At 57.9% G+C, this 16792-nt stretch overlaps 1 protein-coding gene across 6 annotated transcripts in view; it reads left to right on the forward strand.

Annotated features, from left to right (window-relative positions):
• Tns3 (tensin 3) overlaps nt 1-16792 on the forward strand; it is a 146526-nt gene that overhangs the window by 84842 nt on the left and 44892 nt on the right. For all 6 annotated transcript variants that reach the window (XM_023714381.1, XM_023714376.1, XM_023714380.1 and 3 more), the window contains 2 exons: nt 8761-9996; nt 16171-16337. In XM_023714381.1, coding sequence (XP_023570149.1) covers nt 8761-9996; nt 16171-16337 — 1403 coding nt within the window. The remainder of the gene's footprint in view (nt 1-8760; nt 9997-16170; nt 16338-16792) is intronic.

The raw sequence follows: 16792 nt of genomic DNA on the forward strand, positions 1-16792 counted from the left end.
AAAAAAAAAAAAAAAAAAACCCAATGAGACGGCTTCAAAACAGGTTAGTAGGACAGTTACAATAATTAATACATTGCATATTGTTGTCTTCATAGTAGTTATTAATAGTACAAGATGCAGACGTGATATCTTGTCTAAACACTATTAGTACAAGGGGCTGGGGGGATAGCTCAGTTGAATAAGCGCTTGCCTGGCAAGTGCAAGGGCCTGAGTTCAATCCCTAGCTCCACTAAATAAATAATAAATAAATAAATAAATAAATAAGTAAGTAAGTACTATTAGTACAAATCTTCTCTTTGAGCGCAAACATGCTTCTGTCTTGAAAGAGTCTGATGGGTCTCACGCTGGACATTCTTTGTTCCCCTGTCCCTCAGGCCAGCTAACCCAGAAATACCTGGGAAACCCATTCCCGTAATTCTGCACTAGATGTAGAATCCTGCATTCACAAAACAGCAATGTTTTCTTTTCATTTTGCTTTCTTGGCCTGAGACAGGGTCTTGCTGTGTAGCCCAGGCTGAGCTTCAACCTGCAGTGATCCTCCTGCCTCAGCCTCCCGAGTGTGGGGATCGCAGGGTGTGCCGTCACGTCACACCAGACTCTACAATCGCAAATTTTCAGGGTTAAAAGATTTTTGGCCTCTTATAATTCTCTGAGCCACAGAGTAATCATCTGGTGAGCAGTTAGCGCTCTAGCCTCTGGGGGGCTCCGCGTTGTCCAGATGCGGGCGGCCTGCAGCACCTGCACAGACCCTAGGCCTAGGAGGGTGCGGGTGGCCCTGCGGGGGCAGAGAGGCGCAGCAGCTCATTGCTAAGGCCCTGTTCAACATGGAGAAAAGGCCCCTCCACCACAGGAGGGAGGAAGGGGGACGAGGCCTAGACCCTGCGTGTGTCTGGCAAACCCTAACACCCAGGACACATCGTCAGCCCTGGAACTTTCACTGCTTCCTGAGAAGTGGAGAGAGGAGGGCCTCCGGGCCAGGGCCCCGCAGAGTCAGGAGGCCCAGACCTGCCCTCGAGGCGACGGACATGTGTCTGAGCCCTCAGCGTGGTTTTCCGTGTGCCAGGTTCTAGGCTGACTCCTTAGAAGGGACAGTAGGGTCTGAGGATGGCAGGGACCCAGCTGTTTGGGAACGGGAACTGTGAGGCTGCGTGCTTTCCCCGCGAAGTGGCTGGTCAGTGCCCTCGAGCTGGACCGGGTTCTGTGAATGTTCTGTAGGACAGGCAGCGTGGCCCTTTTCTCAGCTGCCTGTGAGCTCGCCTTCCTCTCTGGCAGGCGCCGCATGCCTCTGCACAGGTTTCAGGTGATTTATGGAAGCTACGTGTCACCCTTTGCCTGACCTCACAGCCCAGGCGTGTCCCATGTCCCCTGCAGCGGGCCGAGGTGACACGTTCAAGTCTTCTCGTTGTGTTGGGGAACCGCAGGCCTCATGTGTCCCCGCACGTCCCACCTTCCTTGGCGAAGAGCCTGTGGCTGGGCCGTGGCTGATGCCCAGCACAGGCAGGGGCAGAGCCGCTGGCTGCAGCCCACCTAAGTGGAAGGTAATAAGGCCGAGAGAGGCGAGATCTGCTGCCGAAAACACCCACAGCAGGCTGTGCAGATTAGCCCTGGCGGCCGAGAGGGGTGGCCGGACGGCACTGGGAGCCTGGCGCATGTGGCAGGACCTTCTGGCTGGAGCTTTGGAGAAAGAAGGGAGGCTGGCATGAGGGTTTGCAAGGGACACTGCTCCGACAGCGTCCAGAAGGCTCTGGAGCCTGGCCGTTTCCTCCAGGAGCCCTTTCCCCGCCTCCTTGGCCTCGGGAGTTCAAATTTCACTAAACTTGATTGCGCCACGCCCCAGCGTCCTTTCGCACTGCACTGGGCTTTTTGGCAGGATCTAAGCTCCTGCGCAGCCCGCGGGGATCTTTCGCCTTCTTCCCAGCTGGAGCGAAGCTGGGATCTCCTGGGAGGTGGCCGAGAGGTCCCCCCCTCCAGCTGCTGCCCGTGGTCTTCAGGGTGTTGAAGAGGAAGGTAAGGGCTTGGAGCTGCATGTATGCACGTGTGTGTGTGTGTGTGTGTGTGTGTGTGTGTGTGTGTGTTTGCGCCTGCATATGCAGATCTGGATGTTTGTGACTGTGTCTTGTGCTCTCTGAGACCACTAGAAGGAGGGCGACGGCGTGGCCAGGAGCATTGTGGAGTGGACCCAAGCGTGGGGCAGGGCATGCCCTGCGTGATGGTGTCCAGTGCCTCCATTACCTGCAGGCTCGAGGGCGCCCTTGTTTCCCAGCCAGCCGTGTCCACAGAGAGCTGGGCTTGGGGTCTCAGACATGTGGAGTGTGGGCGCCACCCCATGTGTACCTGGTGGCCTGTGGGACGTGCTTGTCGTGGCTCCGCCGAGCACCCTATCCTTTCCTCACTGCCGCATTCCTTGGCCTCACCCGCAGCCGGGAGCGCCTGGAATCCAAAGGCTCCTGATGGCTCCTGGCTCCTGGCCGGAGCTGGTGTGGGGCGGGGACCCTTGCGGGCTGGTGGGCGTGTCGGCGTGGCTCTCATCCTTGCTTGCATGAATGTCCCTCCTGCTCTCTATTTTTCCAGGAATTTACAGTCCGCCTGCTCTTTGGTGTGGAGCTGAGCCCCCCCCTCCCTGGGGTGATTTTTTCCAGCCTCCCCTGGGCGCCGCGCCAGGAGCGCTCTTGCCCACCTGCAGGAGTCCCCTGCAGAGGGACCTCCTGTGTATGGGCTCTCGGGAAAGACAGGCTGATCTGGGAGGGAACCGGAGCTGAGTGTGGAGTGACTTCTGGACCTCTGCCTGGTACGAGCAGGAGAGGCTGCCTTCTCAAGAGCCAAATTTATTACCATCTTGGTGCTAAAAGAGAAAAAAAAAAGGAAAAAGAGCACATTTCGTTTCACCCTGTGCTATGCCTGAGCCCTAGAGTCTCTCGCTTTATAGCGTAAAGGTGATATTTTTGAAAGCCCAAGCCCGGGCGCTTGTTTCTTAGCTCTTAATTTTCTCTGGAATGGGAAAGAGGTTCAGTACAAACTCAAGACGTCTTTAATTAGCACATAGCTGAAACTCTATTGCTATAAAATAAGCGCTGGCAGTGTTTTGGTGAGAGCTGATCAGCGTCCTAGCTGTAACTGTCGCATGCGCGTGAATGCAGAGCGATTTCTGCGTGTGACCAGCAGGAGGAGGCCCCCTCCTTTCAGAAGGGTTTGTCCTAGCCCAGGCACTCCCACAGGCAAGGATGTGGCCCGGGGCTCCTGCAGGCCCTGGGGGGGCGGGGGAGGCCGTGGCAGGGGCCCCAGGACCGGAGCACAACGGTTGGCTTTGTGAGCTTGGCCTGGAGTCCGGGAGCCCCTTGCGCACCATTATGGGTGCTGCCTGGTGCCCCTGGCCCAGTGTGCAGCCCTCCTGGCTCTTGCCAATGGACCTCATGTGTGGAGGCCAACGTCCAGGCTGCTCCATCGTGTGAGTCCTGACGGGGGCTGTCTGCATTGGCTGGCCATGCGGTTGGAGAGGAAATAGGTGCTTCGAGGCGCCGTGGCTCAGTGTCAGCTGGACCAGCAATTTCAGGAGGGATGGGGTGGTGACTGCGGGGGCCAGCACAGGTGGGGTGGACGAGGAGCCCAGGTGTTTATCCCGAGGTGTCACCTGCTCCAGCCCCCGAGTCCCTGTCCTTGCTGGGCCACAGTGGGCCTGACCCCCTCAGGGCTGTGTGTGAGTCCGCATTGAGGCTCGTGGCTGGGGTGCTGGGTGCAGTGGCCCCGTTACTGTGCTTGGAAAGAGGGTGTGGCTTGAGTGGCTGGCTGTTGCTGGGGCTTGGCTGTGCAGCCTCGCTGTGTGGACAGTCAGAAAGGTGGACACCAGGTTCCCTGGGAGTCACGTCAGGGTTCCAGCATGACACTCGGGACTTGTGAATAATTTAACAGAGAGCATAGATCCAGCCTTCCCTAGAGATCGATCAGAGAGCAGTCCCATGCGATCCCCAAGCCTGGGGTCAGCAGAGCTGCGCGCCTGGCCCCATCAAGGAGACAGGTGAGGTGTGCTGCTTCGCCACCAGGGCCGGGCTGCGGGGAGGGTTCACAGTGCCGTCAGCCTTGGCAGATGGGTGCCCTGCCCTGTGCAGGGGTGTCCCTGAGTCCACACAGCAATCCCAGAGCTGCCATCCAAGCGCCCTTCTCCTGTGGCTTCTCCGAGAACAGGAAAGCGGGGCACAGTGGGATCAATCATATGGCTGACCCAAGACCCCACAGTTGGCGTCAGGCCAGGGCTCGAGCCTGGGTGGGGCAGGCATCCAGGCAATCGCGAGTGGAAAGGAAGGTGTGTGCGTGGGTGACACTACTACACCAGCGCCCTCCGGGTGGAGCAGTCGAGGTGGTTTCCATGGTGAAGGACATGCTTACATCTCAGGAAGGTGGGGAGAGGGAGGGAGGCCAATGAGGAGCAGGGAGCTGCCGAGCAGGAACTACTCTGCTCTCAGGGTCTCCATCCTTACTCGATGCACCGGACAAGCAGTGCAGCTGCAGGACCTGGTCAGCCCGACTCACTCCTCTGAGAGGCTGCAGTGAGTCCATCCGCGGCCACCTGCAGACAGGGTCTTCGGTGACCACTTGTGGAGAAGCAGGCTCCCAGTTCAGGGCAGAGGTGCCTCGTTTCAGCCGCAGATGCTGAGCATGAAGCCATGAGCTCAGCCCCACGGGACTCCTGGTTCCATCCTGGGATTCAGAACCATTTCCGGTCGGGGAGGAAGCGCTTGGTGGTTTCTAGAACTCCGAGTGTGTTGGTGTGCACACCCATGCAGGCAGGTGTGCAGTTTGCCTCTCAGTTTTTTGGTCTTTGCTTTTTCAATGGTACTGGGGGTTGAACTCAGGGCAACTGCACTGAGCTACGTCCCAGCCCTTTTTACTTTTTAATTTGACACAGTTGCTTATTGAGTCCCTAAGTTGCCTGGGCTGGCTTCGGATGTGGAGTTCTACTGCCTCAGCCTCCCTGCGTGCTGGGTTCACAGGTGTGTTCCTTGTGCCCGGCTGCTTTCGATTTCTTGTCAGTGGAAACTCGAGGGAGAACATTCAAGTGGATAAATCGCTAGTTTCAGCTGTTCAGTGTTTGGCTGGGGTTAGAATGGGCTAGACATGGTTGGGCTTGGCTTCCTGAGTCTTCATTCAGAAGCCTTTTTAAAATCTCACGTGTTAGCCAGGGAGAAGTTCAGCGGCATAAGCACCTGCCTGGCAAGTGCAAGGTCCTGAGTTCAATGCCAGGTACCACATGCCATGTGGGCCTGGAGCCCCAGGTGTGGGGGTGCGTGCCAGTAATCCCAGCACCGGGGAGGCTAAGACAGTAGGACCACTATGAGTCCAAACTGTGTAGCGAGACCCTGTAACAAACAAACAAACAATCAAAAATCTGAGGGGTTAGCACAGCTGTACAGGCCTCTGTGTTTTCTCATCTGTAAAATGAGTTTTCCACTTCCTGTTCTGCAGATTGCTTAGGATTTGGGTGAGATCTTGAACCCCCCTCACTTGCCATGTGCATAATGGGGCTCACGCAGCAGTGGTGTCTTTGAATATCTGTGGGAGCCTGGAGGCCGCTGCCTGTGTGACCCCATCTGCTCTGCTGATGGGGGCGCCAACCGTGGCTGTGGGGCTTCACTGTCTGGTGCTCAGGCCCTCTCGAGGCTCGGGGCCTGAGCCCTGTGCAGGCAGAGCGTGGTTGCTCTTTGCCCTTTAGAGACCAAAAGTTGCTGTTGCAGAAAGGCAAGGCATGATCTGAAGGCTCAGTGGGAAGCTGGGATGGTGACAGCGCATAGGAAGGGGTCCTGGGGTCATAGGATGGGACAGGTCCCCTGGGCCAGGACACGGGAAGGCTCTGGTCCTGTGGAAAGCAGTGTGGTGGCTCTGGCTCACCGGTGGCTCTCACAGGGGACATGCAGGTGCCGGGGACCCATTTGCAGGCTCTGGCGGCTTTGCTCTGTGTCCCAGGTCCGCATACCTGGGCTCTCTGGCCCCTGCTTCCTGTTTTCCAGCTACAGTATGCTCACCTTGAGGTCATGACTTTTATGTTCCCTGCGATCTTGCAGTCCTGAACCAGGTGACTTCAGGTACTTTTCCACTAGGGTTTGTCCACTGGAGTCCAGCCAGGTGAGAGTGACGGCCACTCCCGCCCTTGCTAGTGTGGACAGCCAGCCCTGTGAGGTGTGGGGAAGGCAGCGTTTGGCCGCCTGGAGCAGGAGCCCTGGAGCTTGTTTTCCTGCCAGCCATCCCCTTGGGCTATTTGTTTAGGGTTGATTGGTTGTTTGCTGGATTTTTTATTTGCCTGCTGGAGCGCTGAGCTCCTGTAGAAAACAGCACAGCGCCTGAGGTTTTGTCCTGTGAGAACGAGCTGGGGCACTTCCACTCTTGATGACTCAATCAGTGACCACTAGGTGCCAGGACTGTGCTCCTGCGCTAGGCTGGGCAGGACCAGATCAGAGCGCAGCAGCCCCTGCCCAGGGCTCCACACACGGAAATGTGACCCCGCATGGATGGATGGTAGGGGTGTGTGCTGTGGGTGAGAATATGCAAGGCGGGGTGGCTGGGGAGGGGCCGGCTCCGCAAGGGAAGGCAGCCAGAGCTACAGCCCCAGGCCAGCAGTGTGGGCTGGGGGGGACCGTGGCTGTGTCCTCCATGGAGTGAGCCTATAAGGGCTCCAGCGCCCTGCTGAGGGGCTCTGTCCTGAGAGTTCCTTTCTTCCATCCTCCCTGGGCCTGAGTGCTATCCAGATTGGGACAGCCTCCAGCTCAGCCCTCCATCAGGACCTTCACCCCTGTGTGGTTACCTGGGGGCTTCCTGGCATTTCCTGCCATCCAGATGTAGGGGCGTTTTCTGACATTGAGACTGTTAGGGTGTGGCGGACAGTTAGGAAAGCTTGCCAGGTTTTTGGCCCTGAGCAGGGCAGGGTGGCCCCTTTGTGCTGTGGCTGGGCTGGCGGGAGGACGTAGGCCTGAGGCCACCCTGACCACTGGGGCTCTTGGGACCCCACCCCTGTGCTCAGGTCCTGGCCTGGTGCGGAGCTGCACACTGTCGGTGTGGGGGATGCTGGTGTCTCGTCAGTGAGGGGTGTTGGTGGCATCCACCTGCAGTCCTTGCGTGGGAAGAGGCTGGGGTAGGAGCATCCCAAGTTTGAGCCCTGGCTGGGAGATTCAGTGAGGACCCACAGCTGCTTTTTGGCGGAATTCCAGTTTAAATTAGCAGAATGAATTTACAGCTCATTCTTGAGCTCCTTTTTTTCCAAAGTCACTGTGCTGGTTAATGGAGGGGGAGTCCTAGTCATGCCTTGGTGCAATCACGGAAGCCCAGCCTCGGCGGGCAGCCTTGTCCTGACGCGAGCAGGCTCGGGCCTCTCGCTGGGTGGCCTGGCAGTCTGTGCTTTGGCTGTCGCCTCTAGTGCAGCTGCACTTCCCACCGTGTCTGTCTCTCTTGATGAGGGTTCCTGTCAGGCTCAGCAAGCAGAAAGATGCAGCAAGACCTGCCACTTTTCCCAGCTCCGACAGGTGGCAGCTGCCACCTTTCTGTAGACCGCTGGAGCTCCAGGGACTCCGATACCCCATGTGACACCCCCTGTGTGGCCTGGTGACTCCTGGCTGCTGGTGGGGTACAGACCGAGGCTTGGAATTCCAAATGCCACCAGTGGGGCCTGATTCATAAGGCTGGCAGTGGAAGGGTGGTGCCACCCGCCTCTAATCCCGGCACTCAGGAGGCTGAGGCAGGAACCCAAATTCAAGGCCACCTTGGGCTTCATAGTGGGCTCAAGGCTACCCTGAACTACACAGCAAGACCCTTGCTCAAACAAATCAAGCGAACAACTGCAGTGGAGGGTTCTGCTCCTCCTGCCCACACCACAGGCTTGATTTCCCTTTCCCTTCTCCTCTGGGCAGAGGTCTGTACCTGGGCCTCGAGGGCTGGGCCATCCTGGCCCTGCGCGGGTGCTCTGTGGCCAGAGCTGCCCTCTCAGCAGGGACGCAGGCCCCTGCTCACTGAAGCGTGGGCTGGGTTTGAGCAAGTCCTAGCTGGGGTGAGAGGCGGCAGCTTTGCTGTGGGACTGGACTGCTTTGGAACTTGGCAGGCTTGGTACTCGGTGTGGCCTGTGAGTGGTCACCTGCCTGGTACCTGACCTGCAAGCTAGAACTCTCGGCCTTGGTGGCCTCCAGACTTGAGCTTCCCAGCCAGAGCAGCGTGTTGGGTACTTGTCCTCCTTAGTGCTGGTCCCGCCTCCAGGAGCCAGGTAGGAAGGGTACGGAGGCAACACTTAGTCGGTTTAGTAACGCCTGGGCCCCACACAGCTGGCCCTCAGCGGTCAGTCGTGGGACCAGAGTCCTCGGCCTCAGCCATGGTGCTCGTTAGCCTACACTGAGCGTGAGCCCCGGGCAAGACAGGCTTGACGGGGAGGAGCTGGTTTTGCACAGAAAACTGGGAACGCTGCTGGCACCTGCTGAAGTTTGGCTCCTTTTCGCTGGAACTCTGGGACCCCGCACAGGCTTTGTGCCTGCGTGGATTTTTGAGACAGGGTTTCTCCATGCAGCCAGGCCAGCCTTGAACTCACTATGTAGCCCAGGCTGGTCTTGAATTTGCCGTGATCCTCCTGCCTCAGCCTTCCCAGTGCTGGGATCACGGGTGCATGTCACAGTGCCCGCTGTCCCTGTTCATTGTGAGTTGAGTCTTGAGTGTGCAGTAGCTGACGTGTGCCCCTGTGAGGGGTGGCATAGCCTTGGTGCCTGGCTCACCACGTCTCTCTCCTCTCTCCTGCAGTGTTGCACACTCAAGGGCCAGTAGACGGCAGCCTCTATGCCAAGGTGAGGAAGAAGAGCTCCTCTGACCCCTGTAGTCCTCAAGCCCTGCCGGCCACCGGCAGTCCGGACCACAGTGACCACACCCTGTCAGTCAGCAGCGACTCGGGCCACTCCACTGCCTCGGCCAGGACAGATAAGACAGAGGAGCGGCTGGCTGTGGGGCTGCCCAGGGGCTTGAGCCCACAGGAGAAGGCGGAGTTGGACCAGCTGCTCAGCGGCTTCGGCCTGGAGGATACAGGCAATAGCTTCAAGGACATGGCGGATGCACGTGGCAAGCTTGGGGGCACGCGTCATGTGGTGCCTGCGCAGGTGCACGTGAATGGGGAAGCCGCCCCAAAGGACCGCGAGACGGACATCCTGGACGACGAGATGCCGCAGCAGGACCTGCACAGCGCGGGCAGCCTGGGCACCCTGTCCTCGTCGGAGGGGCCGCCGTCGGCCCACCCGGGAGCCTTCCCCTACCACCAGAGCAGCCAGCACTCCCTGCTGTCTGATGGCTTTGGCTGTCCTGGGGAGGATGTGCCTGGCACGCTTGCACCCAACCTGGACGTCTATGAGCGGGAGCGGACGTTGGGCAGTGGCCGGGAGACCAAGCCGCTGCAGGCTGTGCTGAGGAAGCCGTCGGTGCCCACCCCTGCACCAGCCTACGGCCAGAGCGGCTACCCGACCCAGAGCTGGGTGCGGCAGCAGCAGATGGTGGCTGCCCACCAGTATGGCTTTGCGCCTGACGGGGCTGCCAGGCTGGGTGGCCATGGCTCTGTTGATGGTTCTGGCCTTGTGCAGACCCCACCCCGGCTTCCGGTCATGCCTGCTCGAGGAGCCAGCAGCAGGGTGGCTGTGCAGAGGGGCATTGGCCATGGGGCAGATGCCCCCGACACCCAGCAGCCCTGCCCTGCCAGAGCCTTCCAGCCCAGGTTCATGGATGAGAAGATGGTGAATGGGGCCAGCGAGGAGCCTGCTGCGGGCCCCACACCTGGCTCCCCCACCCTGGATATCGACCAGTCCATCGAGCAGCTGAACAGGCTGATCCTGGAGCTGGACCCCACCTTTGAGCCCGTCCCCACCCATATGAACTCCTTGGGAGGCCCAGCCAATGGCTCTGTGTGTCTGGACAGCACAGGAGGTGGACTTCGGGCCAGCAGCAGGCTCCCTGAGCCCTCGGCAAGCCCCAGCAGGAGCCCCTCCCGGCATCCAGGTGAGCAAGCGTGTCGGGGTACTGGCGCCTGTATTCCTAGGTTTTTGGGAGGCTGAGGCTGGAGGGTCTGAGGTTGGAGAACGAAAGCTGTCAGCCAGGCACTGTTTGGGGGTGGGTCAGGGGTGAGGGCTGCCCATGTGCACCCTGAGAACGGGGGGTGTCGGCTGGCAGCAGGGAGGCAGAGCTGGAGCAGCGCCTTCTCACCCTGTGCTGGGATCAGGTCCCTCTCCTGTGCTTCCTGGTCAGCAGGCACAAAGGCCGGAGGGCCTGGAGAGCTGGCATGGGTCATCTGGGCCGAGGAGGGGCTCAGCAGGTGGAGGGCCCAGAGGCCAAGCAGGGTTAAAGGCCTGAGTTCTAGGCATTTCTGTTCACACCATCTAGGAAAAGGAAGCCTTGTCTCGGTGACTGGTGACGGAGAGCATGAGGAGGTGACAGGCCAAGTCATCTCTTGAGTCTCGGGGTCATCAGTGGGTGAACAGCAGGTTATTTCAGCTTCCCTGATGAGTTGGGCAACATTCCCATTGCTGAACACAAAACCCGACACAGCTTAAAGCTTAACACTGCTCATGGTTTCAGAGGACTCAGTCCATGGCCAGCTGGTGCCTAGGCGCATGCCTCATGGGGGAAGGGTGTGGAGGAGCACAGACGCTCCTTCGCTGCAGCCAGCAAGCCGGGGAACAGTGCCAGAGAGAAAGGGGAGAGGGGCCCGGAGCAGGGCCCAAGGCTGTGCCCCCTAACCGATCCACGCACAACCACGAAGTCATCAAGCTGACCTGCTCCAGGGACAGGGAAGCAGCTGGTGGCATCTCCCCAGAGTGGGCTCTCAGATTGTGATTCAGCCGTGTAAGGAGCACAGCTACCAGCAGAGTGGCTGTGAGCAAGCCCTGGGTTCAGGTTGCAGCATTCGTTAGCTCATTTAATCTATTTTCGGCTAATTCTGGATTTAGGTGAAGGCTTTACCTAGGAAGAAAACTGTGTGCGCATCATTAGACAGGGCTTAGCTCAACACAGCTTCTTAAAAGAAATTGCTTGTGAAACTTAAAATTGTACGAGCCTTCTCTGGGATTGAAGACTCTCTTGAGATGTAGGGGCATTTGCAGGCATCTGAGAGCCATCGGAGGAGGGACCCCAGGGACCAGGTGTCCATGCCACAGCCCTGGTTGGTTGCCGTGTTTTTCAGAAGAGTGAGGTCCATCCGCAGGGATTCCTTGTTCCTGGTACAAAGTGTGGGATTTTGCAACATCACTTCCTGTTTCCTGCCTTCACTTCGCATTTGGTTTGTTTGTCTTGGTAGTGGGGGATCAAACTCAGGACGTTGCATTTGCCCGTCAGGCACCTGTGCCACTGAGCTAATCCCCAGCCCATTCTTTTTTTTTTTAATATATATATTACTTGATAAACTCATCACTTTAATAATTGAAGTTTTAATTTTAGACCACTTTAGTTTTTATTGTGAAATAATTACAATTTTGAAAGCAAAGAGCTCTCATCTATCGTCAACAGCTAGCAAAATCCAGTGCACATTTGGTTATAGGTGGTAGAAATTTTAAGTATTCATTAATCCATGTAGAGGGCCGCCGGCAGTTCTTTCCTTTTCTTACCCTTAGCCTTATAGAGATAGCAGGTGGATAAAGTATAAGCAAACTGGGCATTACTGAGATCTTGAAATTTGTCAGTGACCTTGTTGGAAGCCTGTTCCAAAGCAGCGATAGTAGAGGGACATTGGCACGGCAGATGTGGCAGAGCTAGCTGGGTGCCATCTCTGGGAGGAGCCTCTGGCTTTAGGTATGTACCCAGCAGGATGAGGGGGTGAGCCCTGCTTTAATTTTAATGTAAGGCCGGGTTAGCAAGGTGCCTGTGCGCAGCCGGCGGTAGGTCTCCCGCTGGCTCGCCTTGAGGAATCCGTCGGAAGCAGCTTTACATCTGTAACCCACTGCAGTGGGGCAGGGAAGGGAACAGCAGAAGATCATTCTGTTCTGACGGACTGTTAGAACCCTCTTGATTTTAAAGTTTATATTTCAGTACTTGTATTTGTGTGTCAACTAGAACAGATTGGGTTGGTGAGTAACTCGAAACAAGAATCCCTAGACACTAGCAGGAAAACTTGCGGAAGCGTTTGTGGTGGGGCTGGTTCTGCATCCCTGGACCATCTTCAGGGCTTGGGGTGCTGAAAAGCCTGTGCCCCAGGTCGCCGCTTGGTGTCCATCCTGCCTGCCTCTGGGGAGGCGAGGGCTGCAGAGCTGGGGTCCCTGCACAGACAGCTCTCAGCTCTAGCCTGTGGGACTCATGTCATCACCACGGGGGTCGCTTGAGGTGCAGGAGCCCAGCCCCAGTGACCACGTGGCAGGGCCTGCCCATGCCCACCTGAGCCTCAGGCCTAGAGTCCCCAGAGCTCTGCGTCTGCTCTGTGGGTCTCTCCTTCCTGCCGACCTTTGCTCTCAGCCCTGGACAGTGACTGCTGCTCAGCGGTCTTGACTGGCCCAGCACAGAGGCCTCAGTGTTCCAAAGCTGGTAAAATCCACTTTTCTGCAAACAGTGTCCCGGACACAAGAAAGGCCACGACTGTGGTAGGGAGTTGGGACCGCGTGGCCCGGCGCTCCTCCTGAGCACCGTGTGTCCTGCACAGCTGACTTGACACCACAGCAGCTCCTCAGGCGGCAGTGTGTCATCGTGGGTCTGAGCAGTAGGCTGAGCACTCCTGAGAGTGTTCTGTACCGGTAAAGTAATAAGGGTGGGCTGCTGCTGCTGATTGCAGGGGGATGATGACAGAGCTGTGAGGATGGCTCTTGGCGATTTTGGTGAGGGTGGTGATTGTGGCGAATGATTCTAATGGCGGTAGTGATGGAGTTGGTGATGAGAGTTCTGATAACTCTAGTGGTGGGGACAGGCGTGGTAGTGGAGATTCTAGCGGTGGTGCTGACCCATTCCTTGAGGAGGCTGGACCATTTCCCAGGGCAGGTCTGATGGGTCCTGAACTTGGGTCTGCCGTAGGATGTAGGGACAGACAGCGGTCAACTATTGCCCTGTGAGCTGCCACCCACTGTGAGTGGTGGCCTTGGTTCTTCCACATGAGTGGACCGTATGACCTAGCAGTGGACAAGATCTGGTGACCAAAGTCCCCACAGGGTGCTCAGTGCTGGTTCCCAGGCACTGGACCCTCATTTCCTCCCGTGGTCTGCAGCCCAGCTGTGTTTGGAAGGCTCTGACGTCTCCTGGAATCATCCAAATGGCCCTGTCCTCCAGGGACCCACACAGAGCCGCCTTGGCTCGATGAGCTCCTAGAATGGGCTGTGGTGCAATGGGTGAGAGGGCTTTATCAGCTCCGTGGGGCGTTGCTTTGTAACCAGCAGTTTTCTAGCTGAGAATGTCCCTTACCCACTTCAGTCTCCCTGGCGACAAGTGAGCAGTGGTGGTGCTGATCCCGGTCCTGCCCATGAGCTCTCAGTTCAGCCCCTGGCAGTCTGGGTCTGGAGACCAGTTCTCGAGGTCTGTGCAGGCCGAGTTCCCTCCCAGTGTCCCTGGACAAGGAGCCAGAGGGTTTCCTGTCCTGATCTCCCCATGGTAGCGGTGGTGGCCTTGGTTAGGGTGGCTGAGTGGCTCATGCCCAGGCTGCTTTGTCCTGGGTGTCGACGTTGTTGGCCTAGGCAGCAGAAGGGCCATCCCACACATGTCCCTGGAAAGAACTGGTAGGTTCTGTCTTTGGTGATCCCTGGGCTCTGAAGGGGCTGTGCCTCCTGCCCTGAGTACCTGAGACCTTTATCGCCTCCAGGGCAGGATGGGCTCAGGTTCTCTGCTGGGGAGGAACTGGACCCAGGTGTTATCTATAGTGCAGGTGGTAGGGACCCCTCTCTGGGGACACAAGTGCCCTGTCTACAGGCCATGACTCAGGTGCCATGAAGTCTCACTCTATTTATTTATTTATTTATTTATTTATTTATTTATTTATTTTTGTGTGTGTGTGTGGCCAGCTCAGCCCACCAGGGGGCAGGGCTGGCTGGCATGTGGTGCTGGGGGATTGAACCGCGGTCCCTGGGCTTTACTAAGCTTGTTGTAAGTAGGTGCTTTAGACCACTGAGCCATCTCACCAGCCCGAAGTCTCACTCTTGTCCTGCCCTGTGTGCATACGCAGCTGTTGGCCTCTGCTGGGTGTCCCCTGGCAGAATTGTGGGGTGTCCTGGCTGGGGCTGGGCCTTGTGTCTCAGCTGTGTTTCTGGGGGTGGAGGGCATCGAGAGCCTTGTCCTCAGGTCATCTTGCCTGAAAAGCAGGGTGGGATGGGTGCCTCGAAGCGGGTGCACCTGCCCCAGTGTCCATGGGCCACTTCTGGGAGCGGGAGAGGAGGTGTGTGCATGGTGCCTGCGCAGCGGTTCGCGGCAGGGGCCAGTGACTGACGCGCTGCTCATTATGATGTGATCAGGGCAGCGATGGGGGCATTGTGAATCCACAGCGGAGTGACCCGAAAGATAGGCGCTTCTGTGCCCATGTCCCTTCTCACATTCTTCAAAGGTTAGAAGATAAAAATCAACAATTAATGAAAGCGTGGAAGGATGGAGCTGTTTACAGAGCGTAAGAGCAGAGCTAGGGCTGTGTGGGACAGAGAACTGCCCAGGGACATCTCGGGGCTGCACCTTAGTTTTGAAAGCTGAGATGAGACCTCGCACACGTGCGCTCCGGCCCAGTGCTCCTGTCCCTCGTATTTGGTGTCTCCCCTGCCTGTAGAACCTTGGTGTCAGTGGCTGTGGTCCATTTGGGTGTCACTGGATTTGGCATTTGGCATGTGCCATAGGTTCCCCGAACCCAGCTCTAATGCATAACCCACACTGTGCCCCGAGGCAGCTGGGCATTCGTGCATGGTGAGCAGCAGCAGAGCCCTCCCTGTGTGGCCTGCTCTCAGCACGCTCGCTTGTGCCCGATGGACAGAAGGGAGGGGGATGGGTAGCCGGGTTTGGATGCCACTGCTAGGAGGCACCGAGCAGCTGTCCCCTGGGACAGGAAGCCTGGCCTCAGCTCCCCTGGATTCAGACAGCCCGTTGGAGCCCTGCCTAGAACCAGCTCCTTCCTGGGGGACTCAGCAGGTAGGAGGAGGGGAAGAGGCTGGGCCCAGGGACGATGTCACGGCTGGGCAGTGTCCCTGTGGGGCAGCCCTGGCCTCAGCAGCTGGTCTGACAGAGGCTAATGCTGCCAGGGAACCCTGATCTTGTCACTGCATGCAATGTCCCTGTGGATGTGGTTACGAGACAGAGGTTGCGAGATCTTAGCTTCAGTCTCAGCCGGAGGGAGGTGGGAGCTGGGTGTGAGTTTTCAGACTATGTCACTGTTTTGTTGTTTCGTTTTCTGATGCTGGGGATCAAACCCAGGCTCTTGGAAGCAGGCTGTGTCCCGAGCCCTCTTGTGTATTTAAGTTTGAATCAGGGTCTAGCCGAGTAACTGAGTTGCCCTGGTTGGGCTGGGACTCAAGATCCTCTTGCCTCAGACTCTGGCGTCCTTCCTGATTTGAGGCATTGTCACCTTCACAGCCCACACACAGCTTTGTCACCTTCCCCAGCTCTGAGAGAATTTTAAGTAACTGACTCGGCAAGGACCCCAGGGCCCCCCTAGCGAGCGGGGACTGTGGGCCTCAGGTTCAGGAGTGAACAGGACAGCCTCGGGCCCTCAAGTGTTTTCCATGGGTGCTGGGCTTAGGGGTTCTGCCCCCAGGTTCCTTATGTTAGGATCAGAGCTGTCAAGGAAGGCCAGCCTTTGCCTGGAGTCACCGGAGGTGGGGTGTGCCGGCCTCAGGTGCCCAGAAGAGCTGCCTGGCCTGGCCATGTGTGACCCACTGTCCTGCACCAGGACTACTGTGTGCTTCATGTTTGGCTGGGTCTGGGTCAGCACTGGGTTCCCCCCGTCCCCAACAGCCCTGTTTGCCCCGAGGTGCCCACCAGTGATGAGATGAAGCCCGCTCCGGAGACGTCTTACAGTAGATGTGGTACTGGGGTTTGAATCTAACTCTTTTAAAATGTTTTGCTTCGGCCTCAGGTGTCTACATTGTCCAGCGTGGGCTGCAACTTGCTGTCTGCCAGCCTCAGCCTCCCGGAGTGGTGGGATTGTAGGCGTTGGCCACCACGCCCTACTCACAGTGTGGTTTCAGTCCAGGGCCTTCATGGCCGGCAGCTCACACGTCTCTCTCTGTGTAGGCCACTCCGGTGAGCCCCTGGGCCCGAGACTCCGGAAGATGAGTCTGGGACAGTACGACAATGACGCAGGGAGCCAGCTGACCTTCTCCAAGTGTGGCTGGGCGAAGGCCGGCGTGGACTCAGCCCCGAGCCCGGCGCCTTTCCCCTCTCCGGGGGACATCAAAGAGGTGCGTGAGGGCCTTCTTCCACTGAGGTGCCATGGGGTGGACAGGAGGAGAAGCTGGGGATGCCGACGCCCTCACTGCACCCTCCAGCGCACTCAGGACTTGCGTCTCCTGGCTTCTCCAAGTGCCCGCGCGGTGGGGAGTTGGCGCATGCGCGCTTCATGCGCACCGTCTCGGGTCTCTACAAATGTGGGCTTGCGTGGTCCTCACGCAGGAGGTGTCGGAGCCGCCTGGGAAGGGCAGCTCACAAATGGCTGTAACCGACACACAAAACCGCTTTGTTGTCTCCAGTGTGTTTCTGCTTTCTGTGCTGTGCGTGTGTAACTCATGTGATCTTCCATAGTTGTGCGCAAACCCTGGTGTGCCCCGCTGTCTCACAGCCGTGTGCTAGAGCTCACAGCCGGCGCTGAGGCCTTTCCTCCTCGCTGTTAACAGACAGCGCTTTGCAGTTCGTGGCT

Source organism: Octodon degus, unplaced genomic scaffold (assembly GCF_000260255.1).
Source record: "Octodon degus isolate 3935 unplaced genomic scaffold, OctDeg1.0 scaffold00035, whole genome shotgun sequence".
Lineage (NCBI taxonomy): Eukaryota > Metazoa > Chordata > Mammalia > Rodentia > Octodontidae > Octodon > Octodon degus.